The sequence below is a fragment of the Rhinoraja longicauda genome, chromosome 1 (genome assembly GCF_053455715.1).
Source record: "Rhinoraja longicauda isolate Sanriku21f chromosome 1, sRhiLon1.1, whole genome shotgun sequence".
Taxonomy (NCBI): Eukaryota; Metazoa; Chordata; class Chondrichthyes; order Rajiformes; family Arhynchobatidae; genus Rhinoraja; species Rhinoraja longicauda.
Window position 1 is genome coordinate 47,509,557 of NC_135953.1, and position 21,441 is coordinate 47,530,997.

At 40.9% G+C, this 21,441-nt stretch overlaps 1 protein-coding gene across 1 annotated transcript in view; it reads left to right on the forward strand.

Moving 5' to 3' along the window:
• The first annotated feature begins 2,221 nt into the window (after positions 1-2,221).
• The window catches only part of ndufs4 (NADH:ubiquinone oxidoreductase subunit S4), a 96,522-nt gene continuing 77,302 nt past the window's right edge, over positions 2,222-21,441 (forward strand). Inside the window, exon 1 of the mRNA XM_078410078.1 lies at positions 2,222-2,377. Within this exon, the coding sequence (XP_078266204.1) occupies positions 2,286-2,377 (92 nt within the window). The 5' untranslated portion in view covers positions 2,222-2,285. The remainder of the gene's footprint in view (positions 2,378-21,441) is intronic.

Genomic DNA, 21,441 nt, shown 5'->3' on the forward strand with positions numbered 1-21,441 from the left:
CTGATAAAGACCTGTTTCCTTTTACACATGTGCTGTCCAGCATGCATGCTGTGTATTTAGTCTTGGTCGAGTTTATTATCTTATGTATAACTACGGTGAGGTACAGGTACAATAAAAATCTTGCTTGTTGCAGCATCATACGCACATAGATTCAGACAATGCACAAAACAGAAACTATACATCAATCATACAAGCAGTGAAAAACAAAAAGACAAAAAAACAGGACAGTGCAAAAATAGAACTAGAAAATAAGTCCATGATAGTGCATGAGGTGGCAGCTAGTACTCTGCTATTGAGGTGGGACAGGGTTTGTGCAGATCAGTTCAACAACCTGGTGGTTGTAGGAAAATAGCTGTTCCTGAACCAGGTGGTGTGGGACTTGAGACTTCTGACCCCCCTCGCTGATGGTAGCAATGAGAAGAAGGCATAGCTCAGATGGTAGAGATTCTTACTAATAGATGCAGCCATTTTTAAGCATTTCTTATAGATGCTTTCAATGGTGGGGAGGGTTGTGCCTGTGATGGACTGGGCTGAAGCCATCACATTTTTTTATCAGTAATGGAGTGTCTGGTCACTTTTTGGTGATTGTGACATTTTGATTTATGCACATTAGCTGCCCTCATTCCCACGTCCAACTGACTACATGCCATAAGTACAGGATTTTAGGAGGAGACAGAAAGATGTAGTGTGGGGCTGGGGTACAATAAGGTTGGAGGCTGTGAAGGGGACATGGCTGATAAGATTTATGACAGTTTGGGAGATGGTGGCCTTGTGTTCGTTAATGGGGTCATGCTCAAGGGATAGCTACGAGTCCGGGAGCTGAAGCCTGAAGGTGGGTCCCGACCCAAAACACAGTCAATCCATTTCCTTCCATGGATGCTGCCTGACCCGCTGAGTTCTGAGTTCTTCCAATGCCTTTTTTTTTAGAGATACAGCATAGAAACGGACTTTTTGGCCCACCGAGTTCATGCCGACCCATTCACACCAGTTCTATGTCATCCCATTTCTGCGTCCACTCTCTACACACTAGGGGAAATTACAGAGACCAATTAACCTGCAAACTATAAATAGGTCAATAAACTACGTATAAATGTGTTTTGCACATTCTAAAAACGGTTAGTGGATCAAGACTTCACATTGGAGGCAAGAGACTGCAGATGTTGGAATCTTGAGCATAAAACAGTGCTGGAGGAACTCAGCGTGTCAGTCAGCATCTGTGGAGGGAAATAGATAAATGTTGTTTCCTCCTCCAAGTTATCTCCTTCTTAACTAGATCCACCTATCACGTCACCTCCTTCCCTTCACTTCTTTCTACCAGCTTTCTCTCCTTCTCTCCTCTACTCCATCATTCTAAATAAGGGTGTTGACTCAAAATGTCCCTTGTCCATTTCCCTCCACAGATGCTGCCTAGCCTGCGGAGAACCAGCATCTGCAGTTCCTTGTATCGTAGCTCTTGCAATTTGTTTTTCATCACATTTCAACTTTAAAACAGAACATTATGATGCATTTATTTAAATAAACGTGCTACCACATTAATCTATGTTAAAAATATTGAATACTTAGGAACATAGTCAACAGAATAGCAACACAATGGCAAGGACTTCATTTATTTTGTAGACACAAAATGCCTGAGTAACTCAGTGGGACAGACAGCATCTCTGGAGAAAAGGAATAGGTGACGTTTCAGGTCGAGACCCATCTTCAGACTGGGAGTCAGGAGAGAGGGAAACAAGAGATCTAGAAGGTACATAGAACAAATGAATGAAAGATCAGACTTCACTGGCTTTATCTTGTACTAAACGTTATTCATGCCATGTCTCTGCATACTGAATGGCTCGCTTGTGATCATGTGTTGTCTTTCCGTTGACTGGTTAGCATGCAGCAAAAGCTTTTCGCTGTACCTCGGTGCACGTGACAATAAGATAGACACAAAAAGTTAGATTAATTAAGCGGGTCAGACAGCATCTCTGGGGAAAATGAACAGGTGACGATTCGGGTCAAGACCCTTCTTCAGACTGCTGACAATAAACTGAACTAAACTAAACTAAACTGAAATACAAAAAGCAACGAGGTGGAGCTCACAATGGTACACGGCATTGAGATGCCGTGTGACCCGCTGGTTTACTCCAGCATTTTTTGTGTCTATCTTCGGTGTGAACCTGCATCTGCAGTTCCTTGACCTTGTTACACATTTATTTCGAGACGCGGTTGCGTTTGTGGGAGGTGACCCGCCACGGACGGCAGGAGGCTGGGCGCTCGCCGCTCGCCGTGGCGCTGAGCTGAACATGGCCGCCTCAATGTCAGTGCGGGCTCGGGCTCGGGCTCTGCCGCTGCTGCTGCTGCGGGCTCTGCCGCGATGTCCGCCCGGCCACACCAGGTAACGCCGTCCTCCCGCCCCACTTCCCAAACCCGCACTGCGGTTCCGTTTAGAGGCGATACCGTCCACCCTCCTCTGCTCGGGGCCGGGGCCCTCGGTGGGGGAGCCGCTGAGTCTTGGTTCACGATGTGTTACAGTCTCCACTTTCATGCCTGTTGGTCAAGGCAGTCCAGTGAATCTTTGCTGTGGATGTCCAGCCCACCCGGCGCTGCTCTAGGCCCCTGGCCTGCGCGCTCCTCGTCGGGCACATGATGAGACCGAATAAATAACTCTCAACTTTACCTGCTAAGTTCTTTTTTTTTTTTAAAACACGGCATTACTGGTTCGGTTATCTACATGTGTTATTAACTATGGACCAATAAAATCTATTTGGGCATTGGCACATTTATATTTTTCCCTTTTGGATAGGACAGGTTTGGAGGGATATTGACCAAACGCAGACAGATGGGACATGTTGGCCGGTGTGGGCAAGTTGGGCCGAATGGCCTGTTTCCACACTATCACCCTTAAGAGACTTTCCTTTTTTAGACAGATAGCAAACATTAAACGTGGATAGTTGCCATCACCTGCCCAACTAATCTGCTGCTAAAACTCATTTTCTTTGAAATGTCTTGTTTAGATTGCTTGATCAGGAGTATAGTGGTAAAAAAAAATAATTGTGATATTTAGAGATAGTGGTGCAGCTGGTAGAGTTGCTGTCTCCCAGCGGCAGAGACCTAGGCCTGATCTTGACCTCTGTGACCTGTGTGGAGTTTGCATGTTCGCTATGTGACTACTTGGGTTTCTTTCCACCTACCAAAGATGTGGAGTGTGTAGGTTAATTGGGTTAAATAAATTGTCCCTGGTATCTAGGAAGGGACAGGAAAGTGGGATAAACATAGAACTAGTATGGCTGGGTGATCAATGGTAGGTGTGAACTTGGGCCAAAAGGCTTGTTTTCATGCTGTATCTTTAAATTAATCAATCCATTTAAATCAATCTCGGACACTGTTTTAAGCACGTAAGGTAAAATGATGTTCAACAAGTAATGTTGTATGAGCATTTTGTGTCTACCTTCGATTTAAACCAGCATCTACAGTTCTTTCCTACACATGTTGGATGGTACCGTGTGAGATTATTTGCTTCAGGGAGAGAAGAGAAACAATTTATTCAGTGATGTAAGGTCATTTGATAGACATTCCTTCCTATTTCTCTGTCCATTTTAAAGAAAGATGTAATTGATGGTTATATAATGCAATTATCACCCATGAAACATCACTATTATCATATCATATCATATCATATATATACAGCCGGAAACAGGCCTTTTCGGCCCTCCAAGTCCGTGCCGCCCAGTGATCCCCGTACATTAACACTATCCTACATCCACTAGGGACAATTTTTACATTTACCCAGCCAATTAACCTACATACCTGTACGTCTATTGCGAGGGGTTGGCATAAAAGAGAAAGGAAGTCTTGCTATATTGTTCACTTGATTAATTCTTGGGAGAAGGGCATATTATCAGTGGAAATATTAAGGAAATTAAGTCTTTACTTGCTAAAGTTTAGAAGTTGGAAAACTTCTTCAAGCATCAGATTTTAAATGATCTTGACAGTGGGTTTTGTGAGGATGACTTTCTTTGTGAAGAAGTTGAGAATTAGGGGATATAGAAGCAGGAATAAACGGCCAAATCCTATCTCGAAATGTGTGTAATTTCTTGCTTAATAGTTATGACTCTGGAATTCTCTACCCCTTTGAATTATTGATAAGGCTTCAATGTATTGAAGGATGTAATAAAGTTTAGACCAAAGCAGCGTTAAGTACAATGGGGATTGGACAAGTACGTGAAGTTGAGGAGAGACCGGATCATTCAAGCAGCAGAAACTTCAAAACTAATTCCTGCTCTAACTGACTTGCCATTTTGTGCACTCTGTGGATGTGAGCATGGATATGTACAGATACATGATAAACAGAATAATGTTTGGTGCACAATAAAGTCCAGTAAAGTCCAATTAAGGATAGTCCAATGGTCTTCAATGAGGTAGATAGTAGCTCAGGCCCACTATCTAGTTGTGGTAGAATGCTTCAGTTGCCTGATAACAACTGGAAAGAAATGCTCTCTAAATCTGGAGGTATGCGTTTTCACACTTCCGTACCTCTTGCCTGATGGGAGAGGGGAGACGCGTCCTTGATTATGTTGGTGGCCTTGGCGAGGCAGCGTAAAGTGTAGATGGAGACAATGGAAAGGAGGTTGGATTGCGTGATGGTCTGGGCTGCGTCCACAATTCCCTGCAATTTCTTGCAGTCTTGGATGGAGCTGTTCCCAAACCATGCTGTGATGCATCCGACCAAAATGCTTTCTATGGCGCATCTGTCAAAATTTAGTGAGCGTTGTTGGGGACATGCCAAACTTCATAAGCCTAAAACATCTTCAACAATGAAGCCCAAAACACTGTTTGAAACATACTTTTCCAATTCTGGCATCATGTGATGCCACTTAACTGTCTGGCTCACATTTGGCTCACTGTTTTGACTACTTTGATTTTGACTAATTACTCAATTAACTCATTTCTGTGGCATACTGTCAATGTCTTGCAATGTTAAAATTGTTATATGGATGACAATGGTTGAAGTTGGGTGTGGTGTTTAATTATCGAAAACTTACGGGCGACACAGTGGCGCAGCGGTAGAGTTTCTGCCTTACTTCTTGCAGTGCTGGAGACCGGGGTTCGATCCTAACTACGGTTGCTGTCTGTACAGAGTTTGTACATTCTCCCTGTGACCACATGCGAATCTCTGAGATTTTCAGTTTCCTCCCACGTTCCAAAGACATACAGGTTTGTAGGTAAATTGGATTGGTGCATGTGTAAATTGTCCCTAGTGTGTGTAGGATGGTGTTAATGTGCGGGGATTGCTGGTCGGCGCGGAATCAGTGGGCTGAAGGACTTATCTCCACGCTATATCTCTAAAACTATAAAACAAAAACTTTACATAATGCAAAAACATTGGAAAGTGTTCCTCTGGATCTCAATAGGCACTTCTTTCAAGTTATTTTGTTACTTCAAATATTTCCACAAAGATACAATAAACTGCAGGTGCTGGATATGAGCAAAGCACCAAATGCTGGAGGAATCACAAAATGTTGGAGTAACTCAGCAGGTCAGGCAGCATCTAGGAGAGAAGGAATGGGTGACACTTCGGGTCGAGACCCCTCCCCAGACTGAAATGCCGGAGGAACTGGGTGGGTTAGGCAGCATCTGTGGAGAGAATAGACCAACAACGGTTTGGGTTCGGACCCTTCAAACTTATCATTTCCATAGTATACAGTGCCCTCCATAATGTTTGTGACAAACACCCATCATTTATTTATTTGCCTCTGTACTCCACAATTTGAGATTTGTAATAGAAAAAATTGCCTGTGGTTAAAGTACACATTGTCAGATTTTAATAAAGGCCATTTTTATACATACTAGCTTATATTATGTATTTGTACATTCATGCAGAAATTGTTACGTAGTGTACCAATCAAGATCTCCAAGTGATTTAAAATAAATTGTACTTTGTTCCTATTGTAATGAACCTTATAGTAAGAGGATTTAAATAGTTGTATACATCTAATTTTTTTAAACTAGCGTAAAAAATTGTATTCTGCAAAATTAATTTATGCTTAATTCCTGGCTGTAATTAAAAGTTAGCAGTGTATCTTCATAGATTCGCTCAGCGCTAACTTTTGCCCAACTTGGGGAGATTCTCGCTTGCCATGATGAGATGTTGAACTTGGCAACTAAATTGGTGAGATGCAAAGTTGCTTAGAAAATTTTAATGTTTTGGACAAAATACTGCAATCCCAGAATGTATTTTTTGTTTGCAATTAATTAGCTCTTTAATCTTCTGATCACGCTCCTCAAACCAGTCCTGGCTGTTCTTTCTAAAGAAGCTAAGAATCTTTTCATGTATCAATGGTGAATTTCATGGCAACCCATATGCAGTGGATTCTCTGCAGCTCCTGTTGGCTGGGGATCAAAATGTTATTTGTGAGTTTGGTTGAAAAATAGCTGCCTTTGTGGGGTACTTGAGAGCTTAAAGTTTATCTTTTACTGGCCATTTTTGTATTAGCGCTGGTATTTTGGGAACTGGTTGCTGGAAGTAATTGAGCATTCTACACAGTGATCAATGCAGCGCGCATTGATACCTCGAGTGGTGCAGTTGAACATCTGGACATCTTTGCAGCTTCTTGCGTGTAAGATATAACATAGATACACAGAAAATAGGTGCAGGAGTGGGCCATTCGGCCCTTTGAGCCAGCACTGCCATTCAATGTGATCATGGCTGATCATCCACAATCAGTACCCCGTTCCTGCCTTCTCCCCATATCCCTGATTCCGCAAGCCCTAAGAGCCCTATCAAACTCTCTTTTGAATGCATCCAATGAATCGGCCTCCACTGCCTTCTGAGGCAGAGAATTCCACAATTCCACAACTCTCTGTGTGAAAATGTTTTTCCTCAGTTCTAAATGGCCTACCACTTATTCTTAAACTCTGGCCCCTGGTTCTGGAGTTCCCCAACATCGGGAACATGTTTCCTGCATCTCGTGTGTTCACTCCCTGAAGGGCCTGCCCCACTTAGGCAATTTTTTTTTTATGCGACTGTCGGCGACTGTCAAAGACGTAGTAGATCGCCAAAATTTTCTTGTAGCCTACGACAATGACCACGACAATGCCGAGTCAGGTCGAGATTACATCGTCTTCGGAAACATCGCGAAATTCCCACGCTTGTCAATGCTTTTCCGGCATCCTAATTTTCGCTGAAATAACTGACAAGTCTGTAATAACTTGAGAGTTTTGAAATATAACATCTTGCCCGGGTTACCTGAAAACCAAGCTTCATGGTAACAAGGCATCAACTGGATTGACTTCCAGTTTACTAATAGCAGTATTAAGAAATTTAATTTTAAACGGTGTTTCACTGTCTTTCCTGCTGGGGTCCCTTTCCAGTCAACCTTGGCCAGCTCCTCCCTCATACCTCCATAGTCCCCTTTGTTCAACTGCAATACGGACACTTCTGATTTTACCTTCTCCCTCTCAAATTGCAGAATAAAACTTAACATATTATGGTCACTACCTCCTAATGAGTTCCCTTATCAAATCCGGTTCATGACACAACACTACATCCAGAATTGCCTTCTCCCTAGTAGGTTCCAATACAAGCTGCTCTAAGAATCCATCTCGGAGGCACTCTACAAACTCCCTTTCTTGGGGTCCAGTACCAACCTAGGTTGCCAGTGCCTGAACCAGGGATGTTGTAATGAGGCTGCATTTGACCCTCTGAAATAGGATATTTATTTTGGCCTGGACATGCTTGAGCATTTTGACAAGTGGAAGGGCCTTGCTGGAGTTTGTCTTCCCTATACTCTTTCTTTGCCGATTATGCCAGAAGTTTGTGTCTTTTCCCACCCACGTGTTGAAGTTGAAATTATACAGCAGGATTAGTCAGAATTATAGAGTCACGTAGCGTGGAACCAGGCCTTTCGGCCCAACTTTGTCCCGCCCCCCTGACATCAGTCTGAAGAAGGGTCTCAACCCGAAAAGTCACCCATTCCTTCTCTCCCGAGATGCTGCCTGACCTGCTGAGTTACTCCAGCATTTTGTGAATTAAAAACCTTCGATTTGTACCAGCATCTGCAGTTATCTTCTTATACTACTTTCGGCCCAACATGCCCCATGTAAACCAGTACCACCTGCCTGCGTTTGGCCCATATCCTTCTAATCCTATCCATGTGCCTGTCCAAATGTTTTTTAAACATTGTGATATTCCCTGCTTCAACTACCTCCTCTCACAGCTCGTTTCTTGTACCCACCACCTTTTGTGTAAAAAAAATACTTGCCTCTTGGGTTCCTATTAAATCTTTCCCCCCCTCTCATTATGAATGCCACCATGCCATTCGCTTTCTTCACTGCCTGCTGTACCTGCATGCTTACTTTCAGTGACTGATGTACAAGGACATCCTGGTCTCATTGCACTTCCCCTTTTCCTAATCTGACACCATTTTAACCACATATTTATCCAATTATACTGCATCTGCCATGCATCTGCCCACTGGCCCAACCTATCAAGTCATCCTGCATCCTCATAGCGTCCTCTTCACAGTTCACACTGCCACCCCACCTTGTGTCATCTGCAAATTTGCTAATGCTACTTTTAATATCTTCATCTAAATCATTAATATATATTGTACACAGCTGCGGTATCAGCACCAAACCTTGCAGCACCTCAGTAGTCGTTACCTGCCATTCTGAAAGGGACCCGTTAATTCCTACTTGTTGTTTCCTGTCTGCCAACCAATTTTCTGTCCATGTCATTACTCTACTCCCAATACCATGTGCTCTAATTTTGCCCATTAATCTCCTGTGTGGGACCCTATCAAAGGCTTTCTGAAAGTGCGGATACACACATCCACTGGCTCTCCCTTATCCATTTTACTTGTTGCATCCTTAAAAAAATTCCAGAAGATTAAAGCAAGATTTCCCCTTCGTAAATCCATGCTAACTTGCACTGATCCTGTTACTGCTGTCCAAATGTGCTGCTATTACATCTTTAATAACTGACTCCAGCATCTTCCCCACCACCGATGTCAGGCTAACTGGTCTATAAGTCCCTGTTTTCTATCTCCCTCCTTTCTTAAAAAGTGGGATAACATTAGGTACCCTTCAATCCACAGGAACTATAGAACATTGGAAAATGATCACCAATGTGTCCACAATTTCTAGAGCCACCTCCTTGAGTACACTGGGATGCAGACCATCAGGCCTTGGGATTTATCAGCCTTCAGTCCCATCATTCTCCCAACACCATTTCCTAACTAACGTGAATTTCCTTAATTTCCTCCATCACCCTAGATCCTCTGTCCCCTAGGAAATCTGGGAGATTGTTTGTATCTTCCTTAGTGCAGACAGAACCAAAGTACCTGTTCAACTCGTCTGCCATTTCCTTGTTCCCCATAATAAATTCACCTGTTTCTGTCTTCAAGGGATCCACATTTGTCTTAACTAATCTTTTCCTGTTTACATACCTAAAGAAGCTTTTACTATCCTTCTTTATATTCTTGGCTAGCTTACCTTTCTACCTCATCTTTTCTCCCCGTATTGCCTTTTTAGTTACCTTCTGTTGTTCTTTATAGGTTTCCCAATCGTCTGCCTTCCTGCTCATCTTTACTATGCTATATGTCCTGTTCTAGTTTTATACTGTCCTTGACTTCCCTTGTCAGACACGGTTGTCTCTTACTCCCCTCAGACTCTTTCCTCCTCTCTGGAATGAAATGATCCTGCATCTTCTGGATTATTCTCAGAAATTCGTGCTATTGCCGTTCCACCGTCTTCCCTGCTGGGGTCCCTTTCCAGTCAACTTTGGCCAGCTCCTCCCTTATACCTCTATAGTCCCCTTTGTTCAACTGCAATACTGACACTTCTGATTTTACCTTCTCCCTCTCAAATTGCAGAATAAAACTTAACATATTATAGTCACTACCTCCTAATGTTCCCTTATCAAATCCGGTTCATTACACAACACTAAATCCAGAATTGCCTTCTCCCTAGTAGGCTCCAATACAAGCTGCTCTAAGAATCCATCTCGGAGGCACTCTACAAACTCCCTTTCTTGGGGTCCAGTACCAACCTAGGTTGCCAGTGCCTGAACCAGGGATGTTGTAATGAGGCTGCATTTGACCCTCTGAAATAGGATATTTATTTTGGCCTGGACATGCCCACACTGACCAACATGCCCCATCTAAACTTGTACCACCTGCCTGCGTTTGGCCCATATCCTTTTAATCCTATCCATGTGCCTCTACAAATGTTTTTTAAACATTGTGATATTCCCTGCTTCAACTACCTCCTCTCACAGCTCGTTTCATGTACCCACCACCTTTTGTGTAAAAAAAAAAAATAGTTGCCCCTTGGGTTCCTATTAAATCTTCCCCCCCCCCCCCCTCATCTTAAACCTATGTGCTCTGGTTCTTGATTCTCCTACTCTGGGCAAAAGATTCTGTGCATTTACCCTCAATAGTGTTGTAGCCTGCTCAACCAATCCCTATAACTCATGCCCTGGAATCCTGGCAACATCCTTGTAAATCTTTTCTGCACCCTTTCTAGCTTAACAACATCTTTCCTATAAAAGGATAACCAAAATTGAACACAATACTGTACAAATGTGGCCTCACTAATGTCTTGTACATGTCTTGTTTGTATTTCTTTGGGAAGTGTACCAGGATTATTTTTAGGATTTTAATCTGTAGATTGGAGTAGAAGGCCTCCTTGGCCTCACTTGAAGTTTTAAAAGTTGTGTTTATGTGCTGGGAACAAAATGTATTGGTTCTGTGTTGGAGCAAGCCAACACGTCATAAGGTATTCACCCATTCTACAAAGTTAGTTACCAAGGCATAAGACTAGCTAGTTTCTGATGACAAAGTTATAAAAAAATGTTACACCTTCTTCAACAGGGGCAAACTGAGAGACAAACAGCCTTATAGAAGCTACACTGCCCTCCGTCATATTTGGGTCAAAGACCCATCATTTATTTATTTGCCTTTGTACTCCACAATTTGAGATTTGTAATGGAAATAATCATATGTGATTAAAGTGCACATTGTCAGATTTTAATAAAGGCCATTTTTATGCATTTTGGTTTCACCATGTTGCAATTACATAGTCCCCCCCCCCCCCTCATTTCAGGGCACCATAACGTTTGGGACACAGCAATGTCATGGTGATGAAAGTAGTCATGTTTAGTATTTTGTTGCATATCCTTTGCATACAATGACTGCTTGAAGTCTGCGATTCATGGACATCACCAGTTGCTGAGTGTCTTCTCTGGTGATGCTCTGTCAGGCCTGTATTGCTGTCACCTTTAGCTTATGCTTGTTTTGGGGGCTAGTCCCCTTCAGTTTTCTCTTCACAATATAAAAGGCATGTTCAATTAGGTTCAGATTGGATGATTGACATGGCCACTCAAGAATTGACCATTTTTTAGCTTTGAAAAACATTGTTGCTTTAGCAGTATGTTTGGGATCATTGTCTTGCTGCAGAATGAACCGCCGGCCGATTAATTTTGAGGCATTTGTTTGAACTTGGGCAGATAGGATGTGTCTATACACTTCAGAATTCATTATGCTACCACCATCAGCAGTTGTATCATCAATGAAGATAAGTGAGCCAGTGCCTTCAGCAGCCATACATACCCAGGCCATAACACCCCCACCACCGTGTTTCACAGATGAGGTGGTATGCTTTAGATCTTGGGCAGTTCCTTCTCTCTTCCATACTTTGCTCATGCCATCACTCTGACATAAGTCAATCTTCGTCTCATCTGTCCACAAGACCTTTTTTCCAGAACTGTGGTTGCTCTTTTAAGTAAGTCTTGGCTAACTGTAACCTGGCCATCCGATCTTTGCAGCAAACCAGTGGTTTGCGTCTAGCAGTGTAGCCTCTGTATTTCCGTTCATGAAGTCTTCTGCGGACAGTGGTCATTGACAAATCCACACCTGATTCCTGAAACGTGTTTCTGATTGTCGGACAGGTGTTTGGGGATTTTTCTTTATTATAGAGAGAATTCTTCTGTCATCAGCTGTGGAGGTCTTCCTTGGCCTGCCAGTCGCTTTGCGATTAGTAAGCTCACCAGTGCTCTCTTCTTAATGATGTTCCAAACAGTTGATTTTGGTAAGTCTAAAGTTTGGCTGATGTCTCTAACAGTTTTATTCTTGTTTCTCAATCTCATAATGGCTTCTTTGACTTTCATTGTTACAACTTTGGTCCTCATGTTGATAAACAGCAATGAAAGTTTCCAACGGTGATGGAAAGACTTGGTGCCTAGTGTTCTCTTATACCTGCATTAAGGAGGGAATTAAACACACCTGAGCAATTACAAACACCTGTGAAGTCATGTGTCCCAAACATTATGGTGCCCTGAAATATGGGGGATGGGGGGGGGGGGGGGGGGGGTGTATGAATAAACACTGCTGTAATTTTTCCATGGTGAAACCAACATGTATAAAAATGGCCTTTAATAAAATCTGACAATGTGCATTTTAACCACATGTGATTTTTTTTTTCAATTACAAATCTCAAATTGTGGAGTACAGAGGCAAATAAATAAATGATGGGTCTTTATCCTAACCATTATGGAGGGCAGTGTATGTAATTAGGTGAGCTGTTACTTGTTTAGCTAAAATAAATGCTTTTTGTCACAGCCACTTTGACCTCATTATCAGTACCAACTGATTTCCAAGGAAATTTAAACAAAACTCAATAGGTAATGTTTTAAAAGTAGATGCTTCAAATTTCTGTTAAATAGACAGATGCTATCTCATTCCCACACACATCGCTCCAACCAGATTCATGTTAGCAACTGAAATTGCTTCATCTTACCTATTCAGTATCAGAATTTTAATCATTCATCTAGTCCGGGGCATGTTAACATAGTGATTAAGTTGTTGGACAATGATCTAGAGACTTGAATTTAAATCTCACCATGGCAGCTGGGAAATTCCAAATTATGGAAATTAAAACTGGAGTATAAAACTTAGTAGTAATATGAGATGATATTTTTATGTCTTAAAACAATTCTTTTGGGAACAGGTGACTGTCTTCCACTATGGTTCTGAGTTGGGATTCTCAGACTGTTCCAGAGATGGGCCAGGTATGCTGACAGTGGTTTGTTGTTTAGGAAGTGAAGTATTTCTTCCTCTGTTTACTCTGAGCTTTCATGTGTTCCCGATACCTGGATTAGATATTCTTGATGTCCCAAACACACCACCTTTATTGTTAGCAGTCCCTGAGCCAAGGATTCCCAAGAGTTGGTGGGGATATTGTAATTTACCAAAACTTTGAGGACATTTTTGAGTCTTTGTCTTGTTTGTTTTGTGACATTTTCCTGGTTACAAAACTTGGAATAGAATAAATTGTTGTAATGCACCATCCAGCTTTCTAATATCTTTCATGGAAGGATATCTATCATTGCTATGCAGTCTGATCAATGTAACTCATGAAACATCATGGTGGTTGACTTTTGATTGTCCTCTGACACAGCCTAGAAATATGTGATGTGCGATTGATCACAATGCTGGCCCAAGCAGGGCTGCCTGCATCTCATCAACAAATTGTTATAAAAAATAATTGGAGTCATATGAGCATTTGTTGGTATCATACCTGGAGGAAGCACAGCATGGATTTATCAGATTGGTATGAGCCACCCAACCGCCGCCCCGCCCCCCTCCCCCCCCCCCCCCCCCCCCCCCCCCACACGCTTGCCTTTAGGGGATTAATGCATAAAACAAGATTACTCAGCATTGAATTTTATTGATGACTTCAAGAAATTGATTGCCTAGATGGAGGGAATTGTTTCTATAGCCAGGGAGTCTAAGAATAGGAAACTGCATTTAAAAATTGGAATTGGTTCCTTCTCATGTGAAGTTAGGAATGCACAGGACAATAGACATTTTGAAATGCAAAATCTAATTGAAGCCAGGATCTGAGTCGGTTTGCTTTGAACCAAAGATATTAAGAAGCATAGGCAACGGTCACAAATTATTTATATGGAGGTGACAAGCTCCTTTGTTAGTTTGGCCAGCAATGTAACTGTTCCAGGAATCCAATTGCTTCATGGTTACTTTTTACTGGTACCAAATTTAAATGTCTATAATTTTGGAGGTGTGGTGAAAGGAATTTAAAGATGCATGTCAAATATAAATTGGTTAAGGACACACTGTAGGAACAGCTGCAATGAATGAATAAAAGGAATGCTGGAAATGCTCAGTAGGTCAGGCAGTATTTATGGAGTAAGAAGCAGAGATAATCACTAACGTCAATACCTTGAAACAATCTCAATAAAATCTGTTAATGCTTATGACGTAACATTTTCCACAGTGGCTGCATACCTAATACAGGATGAAAAGTTGATAAAATCTTACCTGGATATCATGCAAGCACCATGTAATTATAAATTCAGAATTTTCCTTTTAGAACTTCAAACATTTGTAGTTGTTAGGCCAATATTTTTGGCTTGTGTAGATTTTATGAGTTAATTAAAAACGCCCAAGAAGATGGAAGAAATGTAAAATGTGACAAAAACTAGAAAAAAATCAATGTGCTAGTATAACTCAGCGGGTCAGGTAGCATCTCTGGAGGACATGGATAGGTAACATTTCGCGTCGGGACCCTTCTTCAGACTGATTATGGTGGGGGGAAGCTGGAAGAGAGGAGGGACAGGAGAACACCTGATCAGTGATAGGTGGATACAGGTGTGGGGGGGGGGGGGGGGCTTTTGATAGGTAGATGGTTGGCCAAAGTCCAGAGGTGAAAGGCAAAGAATGTGAGATAAGGATAGAAGAGGTATGAATATGAAGCCCGTAGAAGGGGGAAAATGGGTGCGAGTACAGGTGGGGCACAGGGTGGGGTATGGGCGGGGAAGAGGAAGAAAGGTTGTTGTTTTCCAAGATAGCAAAATGTACAAGACTGCGTAAAAAGACATTGGTGCACATTTAGAAAACCAATCCATTGTTGTGCAAGAGGTGGGCTGTAGTGTTTTGTTGTGGAGTTAGGATTAGAGCGGCGCAGATCAATTCAACAACCTGGTGTTGAAGGAAAGTAGTTTTTCCTGAATCTGGTGGTGTGAGACCTCAGGCCTCTGCCCTCCCTCCCTGATTGTAACAGAGAGAAGAGGGCTTCTTGATGACAGAAGGTCCCTTCTTGAGATAGCAAAAGAAAAAGTGAGAATGAGAGGGAAACTGAAACAAAAAGGCAGCTAAAGATCATGGAGAAAAATGCAGGCAGTCAATGAGAGACCCATAAGATGTTACAGACAGACATCTAATATGCAGCCATGTATGCTTTGCAGCACCTCTTCTACACTACACTGAAATGCTAGACCAGTTTGTACTCAAATCCTGAAGTGCTTTGGAATCCTTGTATCTTTATTGAGAATACTACCATGGAGACACAATACAAAATATTGCCAGAAGTAATTGATTAATTATTTGTAGAAATGCCATTTTATTACCTAATTGTACTTTTTCATGGGTAGGAAAGGTTTAGAGGGATATGGGTCAAATGCAGGAAAATGGGACTAGCTTAATATGGCATCTTGGCTTACAAGAATGAAGGACCTGTTTTCACTCTGATTTTTTTCAAGATTCAAAAAAAAATCATTGCATTGTGTTTTCATGTAGAAAATCTGACTAAATTTCCAGTTGCACTTTTAAAATAAGGTCATGTGATTAGAACAGCACATGGGGCACAGCGAGTAGAGGTGAGAATTCTTGGAACTTCAAATAAGCTTTCTAAACTGTCGAGTTGATATAAGTTTGAGGTTTATTTTCACATATTCACCTGCTAAATAAATCAGCAATCTTATGATACGTAGGGCGATACAGCGCAGAAACGGGCTCTTCAGTCCGCTGAGATCACACCAACCATCAACCAATGATTTCCACCATTCTTGCACGTCCCATTTTTAAAAAAAATCTCCACATTCTCATCAATTCTCTCTCTCGCTCCCCCAATTATCTCACACATCTAGAAGCGATTACAAGTGGCAAATGACCCTTTAAACTCCGATACATTTGGAATATGGTACGAAACGCAGTACCTGAAAGAAACCCATGAGGTTGTAGAGTAAATGTGCAAATTCCACACAAAATGTATCCAAGGTCAGGATTGAACACGGGCATTCTGCACCATGCTAACAGTTGCACCAGCTATACCACTAGCCATCCTAATGATCTTAAAGATCTATATTGAATTTTTATGGTAGGTTATCTTTCATGTGGTTATTGTTTCCAACACCCATTTAAATTGGAGTTAAAATAGTTGTTATTTCTTTTAAGTCCTAACTGATTGGAAATTTAGATTTTAGTGGTTTGCTCTTGAGACATAAAATTTCTGTCCCTTTGCTATTTGAGTGCCTCGAACATTTTCATGGATGAGATTACTACGCAGGCTTTTATGTGGAGTCCATTTTTGCATTCTAAGAGCTTAATTTTTGCTGCAAAGTCTCTAAAGAGCTTGAACCTGTAACTCCCCAGGCATTATTCTTCAATTTTTTTATGGCACACTACGTTGGCCAATATCTGATTTGCTTCTTTCTCCACTTCCATCTGTTTGTTCATTTATGTCCATTACAATCTTCCTAATGCCTTATGGCTCTTTGAATGCTATTTATTCAATATGTGATAAGTCTGTATGGCTGGTGAGTAGTAGAGAAAAAAAAGTAGATAGCGTTAAAGTCTGAATCACTGGTTCCGATCAGTCAAAACAGGCCTCAGGCTAGGGAAAACTATTGGCTGATGATCTATCATTAGATTTGCAATTCTGTGTTCCTGTCTAACTATTTTCCTGCTCAAAGGCATCTGTTGCCATTACTAGATAACTGGATCTGCTTTAACTGATTATAAAATAAGATGTGGAAAGATGTAATTTATTCATCAAATTAGAAATCCTAATTTCTGCAATTCAAACCAGCATCTCAAAATGACAACATGTAAAGGATATTTGATATAACTGTAACTTGCTATATTTATACCTTTACAGTTATTGCCCTATGTTCTTGAAAATTTAGATTGCAGGAATAATTATAACATTTATCACATTTCAAAGAAATCTGCTTCAGAAGTTATTCTCTTTTAAAGCAAAAGGATGCAAACAAATTGTTGAAACTCTGGAGTTTGTGTAACAGTGTCATATTTGGCAGTTAGTAAATTAATTTAACTCCAAAAATGAAATACAAAGTAGCAGCAAGAACAGGCCACTCAGTCTCTCGTGCATTGCATAGCCATTCAACAGGATCTGTGTAAAATGTGATTATACCTTTTGTAAGATTATAGTTTGCTTATTCAGATAATTTGCTTATTTCACTACCAGTCTTAAAAATATTCAAAGACCATTTCCACGGCTTTTTGACAAGAGTGAAATGAGTTCCATAGGGTCAAGACCCTCAACCGGAAAAAAATCCCCTCAACATGAAATTGAAAGAACACAAAAATAGAAGCAGGAGTATCTAATCAGGCCCTTCAAGCCTGCTCTGCCATTTCATAAAATTGTACTGATCTATGCTGGCCTCAACTCCTCTTCTTTATCATTTCTCCATATACTTTTATTACGTGATTTATCATATATTTAACCTTCACTGTGAACACTTCAAATGTCCCTGCATCCACTACCCACAGAATACCAGAGACTCAACACTTTCAGCAAAACAAAATGTCTGCATGCCTCGGGTTTAATGACTAGCCCCACGTAGTTATGATCCCTTGTTTGAGAATCTGCCATTAGTGAAAATGTTTCAACATCTCTCCTGTCAAGCCCTCTTGGGACTTTGTACTTTTCAATAAGGCCACCCTCATTCTTCTCTACCTCAAGGAATGCAGGTCCAAGCTATTTGGTTATTCATGGCAGTACAACCTGCTCATCCCAAAGAGTCGTGCCCTAGAGATGCATGAATTTTTGTTTTTGGAGATGCAGCATGGAAAAAGGCCTACTGAATCCTCACTGATCATCGATCACCTGTTCATACTAGTTCCATGTTATCCCATTGTCTCATCTACTCCCTACAAACTGCAGATGCTGGTTAAAATTGAAGATGGACACAAAGTGCTGGAGTAACTCAGCGGTTCAGGCAGCATCTCTGGAGCAAAGGAACAATTGACGTTGTGGGTCAAGCCCTTTTCATCACATTCCAGTTAACCCACCAACTTGCATGTGGGAGGAAAGCTGAGCACCCGAGGTCACAGGGTGAACATGCACAATCCACATAGACTGCACCAAAAGTCAGTATTGAAGCTGGGTCTCAGGTGCTGCGAGGCAGCAGCTCGACCAGCTGCGCCAATGTGCCACCCAATTTATGTTATTTGCAATCCTGAAACCACTTCCATGTAGCCTCTGCAGCTAATTCTTTCTAACAAGTTGAGAAAATGTTTTTAATACCATTGTTTTTATTGTGCAACAAAGATTTCTGGAGCACATCACATTCAACAAAAAATGTTGGGAGTACTCAGGAGATTAGGCTGCAACTGAGGGAAGAGGACCCCAATTAACTTTCAAGTGTTATCTTTCTGGAATATTTTGTTATTTCTCTCTATAGTTGTTGTCTGACCTGATGAGTATTTTTAGTGAGCACAATTTTTTGTTTGAGTATATTCGATTTGAAATAGAATTAAAACATACTCATTAGAATTGCTATTAGTGTGATTTTTAACAAGAAGTTCTGTAACTCTTTTAAAAAGCTTTTATGTGAAAAGGAGGGCACAACAAAATTGCAAGCTAGCTGGGTTAACATCTGTTAGAAGTAAAATGGTAAAGATGTTATAAAATATGTTATAGCAGTGTATTTTAAATGTTGGAAGCAGTTTGGTGATTCTTTGGACCAATATCTGCAATGGGGAGATTGAGGAAAGGTTGGATTGATTGTTTCTACTGAAACTAAAAGGGTGAGAGACATCTTGATTGAAAGGTATGATCCTGAGGGGCCTTGGATATGGGGAGGATATTTTTTGATGGAGAAGTTAGATTTGGAGTTAAGGGGTTGTCGCCCTAAGAATGACCTGCCCATTTAAGATAAGGAGTAACTCAGTGGGCCAGGGAGCATCTCTGGAGAACATGAATAGGTGACGTTTTTGGTTGGGACTATTTAGTTTTTAGTTTTAAAGATGCAGTGTGAAAACAGGCCCTTCGGCCCACCAAGTCCATGACAACCAGTGATCACCCTTTACATTACCACTATCCTACACACTAGGAACAATTTACAACTTTACCAAAGCCAATTCATCTGCAAACCTATATCTCTTTGGAATGTGGGTACAAACTCAGTACAGACAGCACCCGTAGCCAGGATCGAACCCAGGTCCCTAGTGCTGTAAGGCAGCAACTCTACCGCTGCACCACTGTGCCACTTCTTCAGACAGATTGTGGTGGAGGGGAGGATGAAATAAATCTGGAAGAGAAGATGGGCAGGACAAAGCCTGGCAAGTGATTGGCGGATACAGGTGAGGGGAATTTATGCTAGGCAGATGGCTGGATAAAAGCTAGTGATGAATGGATGAAAGATGTAAGGTAAGGATAGAAGAGTTGTGAATCATGAAGGAATGAAGGGGGAGGGCAGAGATAGGTGTGAGTCTAGGTGAGGCATAGCGGGGAGTAAAGGGGGAAGAGTTTTGTGGGTTAGCTACCTAAAATTGGAGAATTCAATGATCGTACGTTGGATCGTAAACTATGAGCTGCTGTTTCTCCAGTTTGTGTGCTGGCTGAGCAGGCATGAGGAGCTGAGTGGCCTGCTCTTTTACTTTGTATGTTCATGTTTTGTGAATTGGATTAATTTATTAACTGTTTTAAATGGCTTTTCCTACAGAATTTATTCTTAATTTCTTCATTAGCTTGCATCAACTTAAACACTGTGGAGAAATGGATGAGGTATAGAACAGTGCGCATGCCCTTATTTCATTTTGACATGGAATTAAACATGAGTGAGTCCTAGGTCTTACAGATAATTATCGTTGACCTTGAAGCTGTCAATATGAGCAGTGAAATCAATGCCATGTGACTGGAAATACAGTAATGAGTGTCATAAAATTTGCTATGCCACATAATACGTGACAGACTATCTTATAGTCTTGTACAAGTCCCATTTCTCGAATAAAAATTATAATAACAGTTCAATAAATAAATTAATTAAATAAAAATTATTTCAATAAAATAATTTAATAGGTAGAAGTGAGCAAAGTATTATCTTCACTCAGACCCAATGTTTCTAGCACCAAGCTAATTATTTTGAAGTACACCAATTTATCAAATCGGGAAACTTGAAAGTTAACTATAATTTACCAAGTTTGATTTAAATCTTTGCCGATTGTTAGTTGTGATCTGCCGATTATGAAGGATAACCTAGTGTCTACTAAATAAGTTAAAACTGGACCCCACAAGGCCTGAAATGGTTTTCTTTAAGTTAGAGATTGCCAAAGAGTTTTGCACATTTCTTAACATTTGAGTTCAAGATAATGTAAGTAAGTGTTCAACTGCATTGAGTACAGCTGTGAGAGAATGTCAGGAGAAATCAACTATGCAGTAAAATTGAAAATATGATCTTCTGTCACCTTTGTCATTCTCTGAGGAGAATTTGAATTCTAAGATGAATATGATTAAAATTTTCCTTGCTTAAAATAATGTCAATGCTATCAACACATTGTGTATTTATGAAAAGTGTTAGTTTGCAGCAGTGGGTCAATATTGACTGAAGACAGAAAGTGAGCCGAAATAAATCTGTTCCCGTTGACCAAAATGTATTTTTCCCCACTTTTTTTACATTGCAGAGGTGGATAGTGGAGGAAGACGTTTTCTCTTCCCTTTTCCACTTACTTTTAAATTTATGTTTTTTGATTTTGTAGATAGTGTCAAAGGATTAATTCGTTTAGTTTATTGTCACATGTGCTGAGGTACAGTGAAAAGCTTTTTTGTTGTGGTGTGCTTTCCAGTCAGCAGAAATACTATACATGATTACAATCGAGCCGTCCACAGTGTACAGATACAGGATAAAGGGAATGACGTTTAGTGCAAGTTAAAGCCCAGAAAATTTTGATTAAAGATGGTCCAGGGATCTGTATTAGTTATATGCTTACCTGTATGTGCCCAAATTTCCTTGATTGTCCACATGCTTCTAACTAAATGAAAGCTCTAATCACACTCTTAATTCTCAAGAGTGAATATGCAGGATAAAAAGGACAATTATACATTTTGTCTCTGCAAATTTGCTTTGTCTGGAGACCAGTAATTGAGCTTTGTAGCCTCAATAGTGTTGAAGTACTGTTGATTACAGACTGTCACCAGTGGTGAAAGCAATTTAAGATGAATTACAAGTATGACACGAAGAAATACACAAAATTTGCAGAAACATCTCGGATGGAAGATGTGGGGCATCAGTAAGAGAGAGGGCAGAGCAGAGGTGAAAACTAACATGCTTCAAACTTGAAGTACAAATTGCTCAATATTTTTGAATTTTTGCTCCTGGGTATTCATAAGGGAAAATTTAAGTACACAAATAGGAGGACT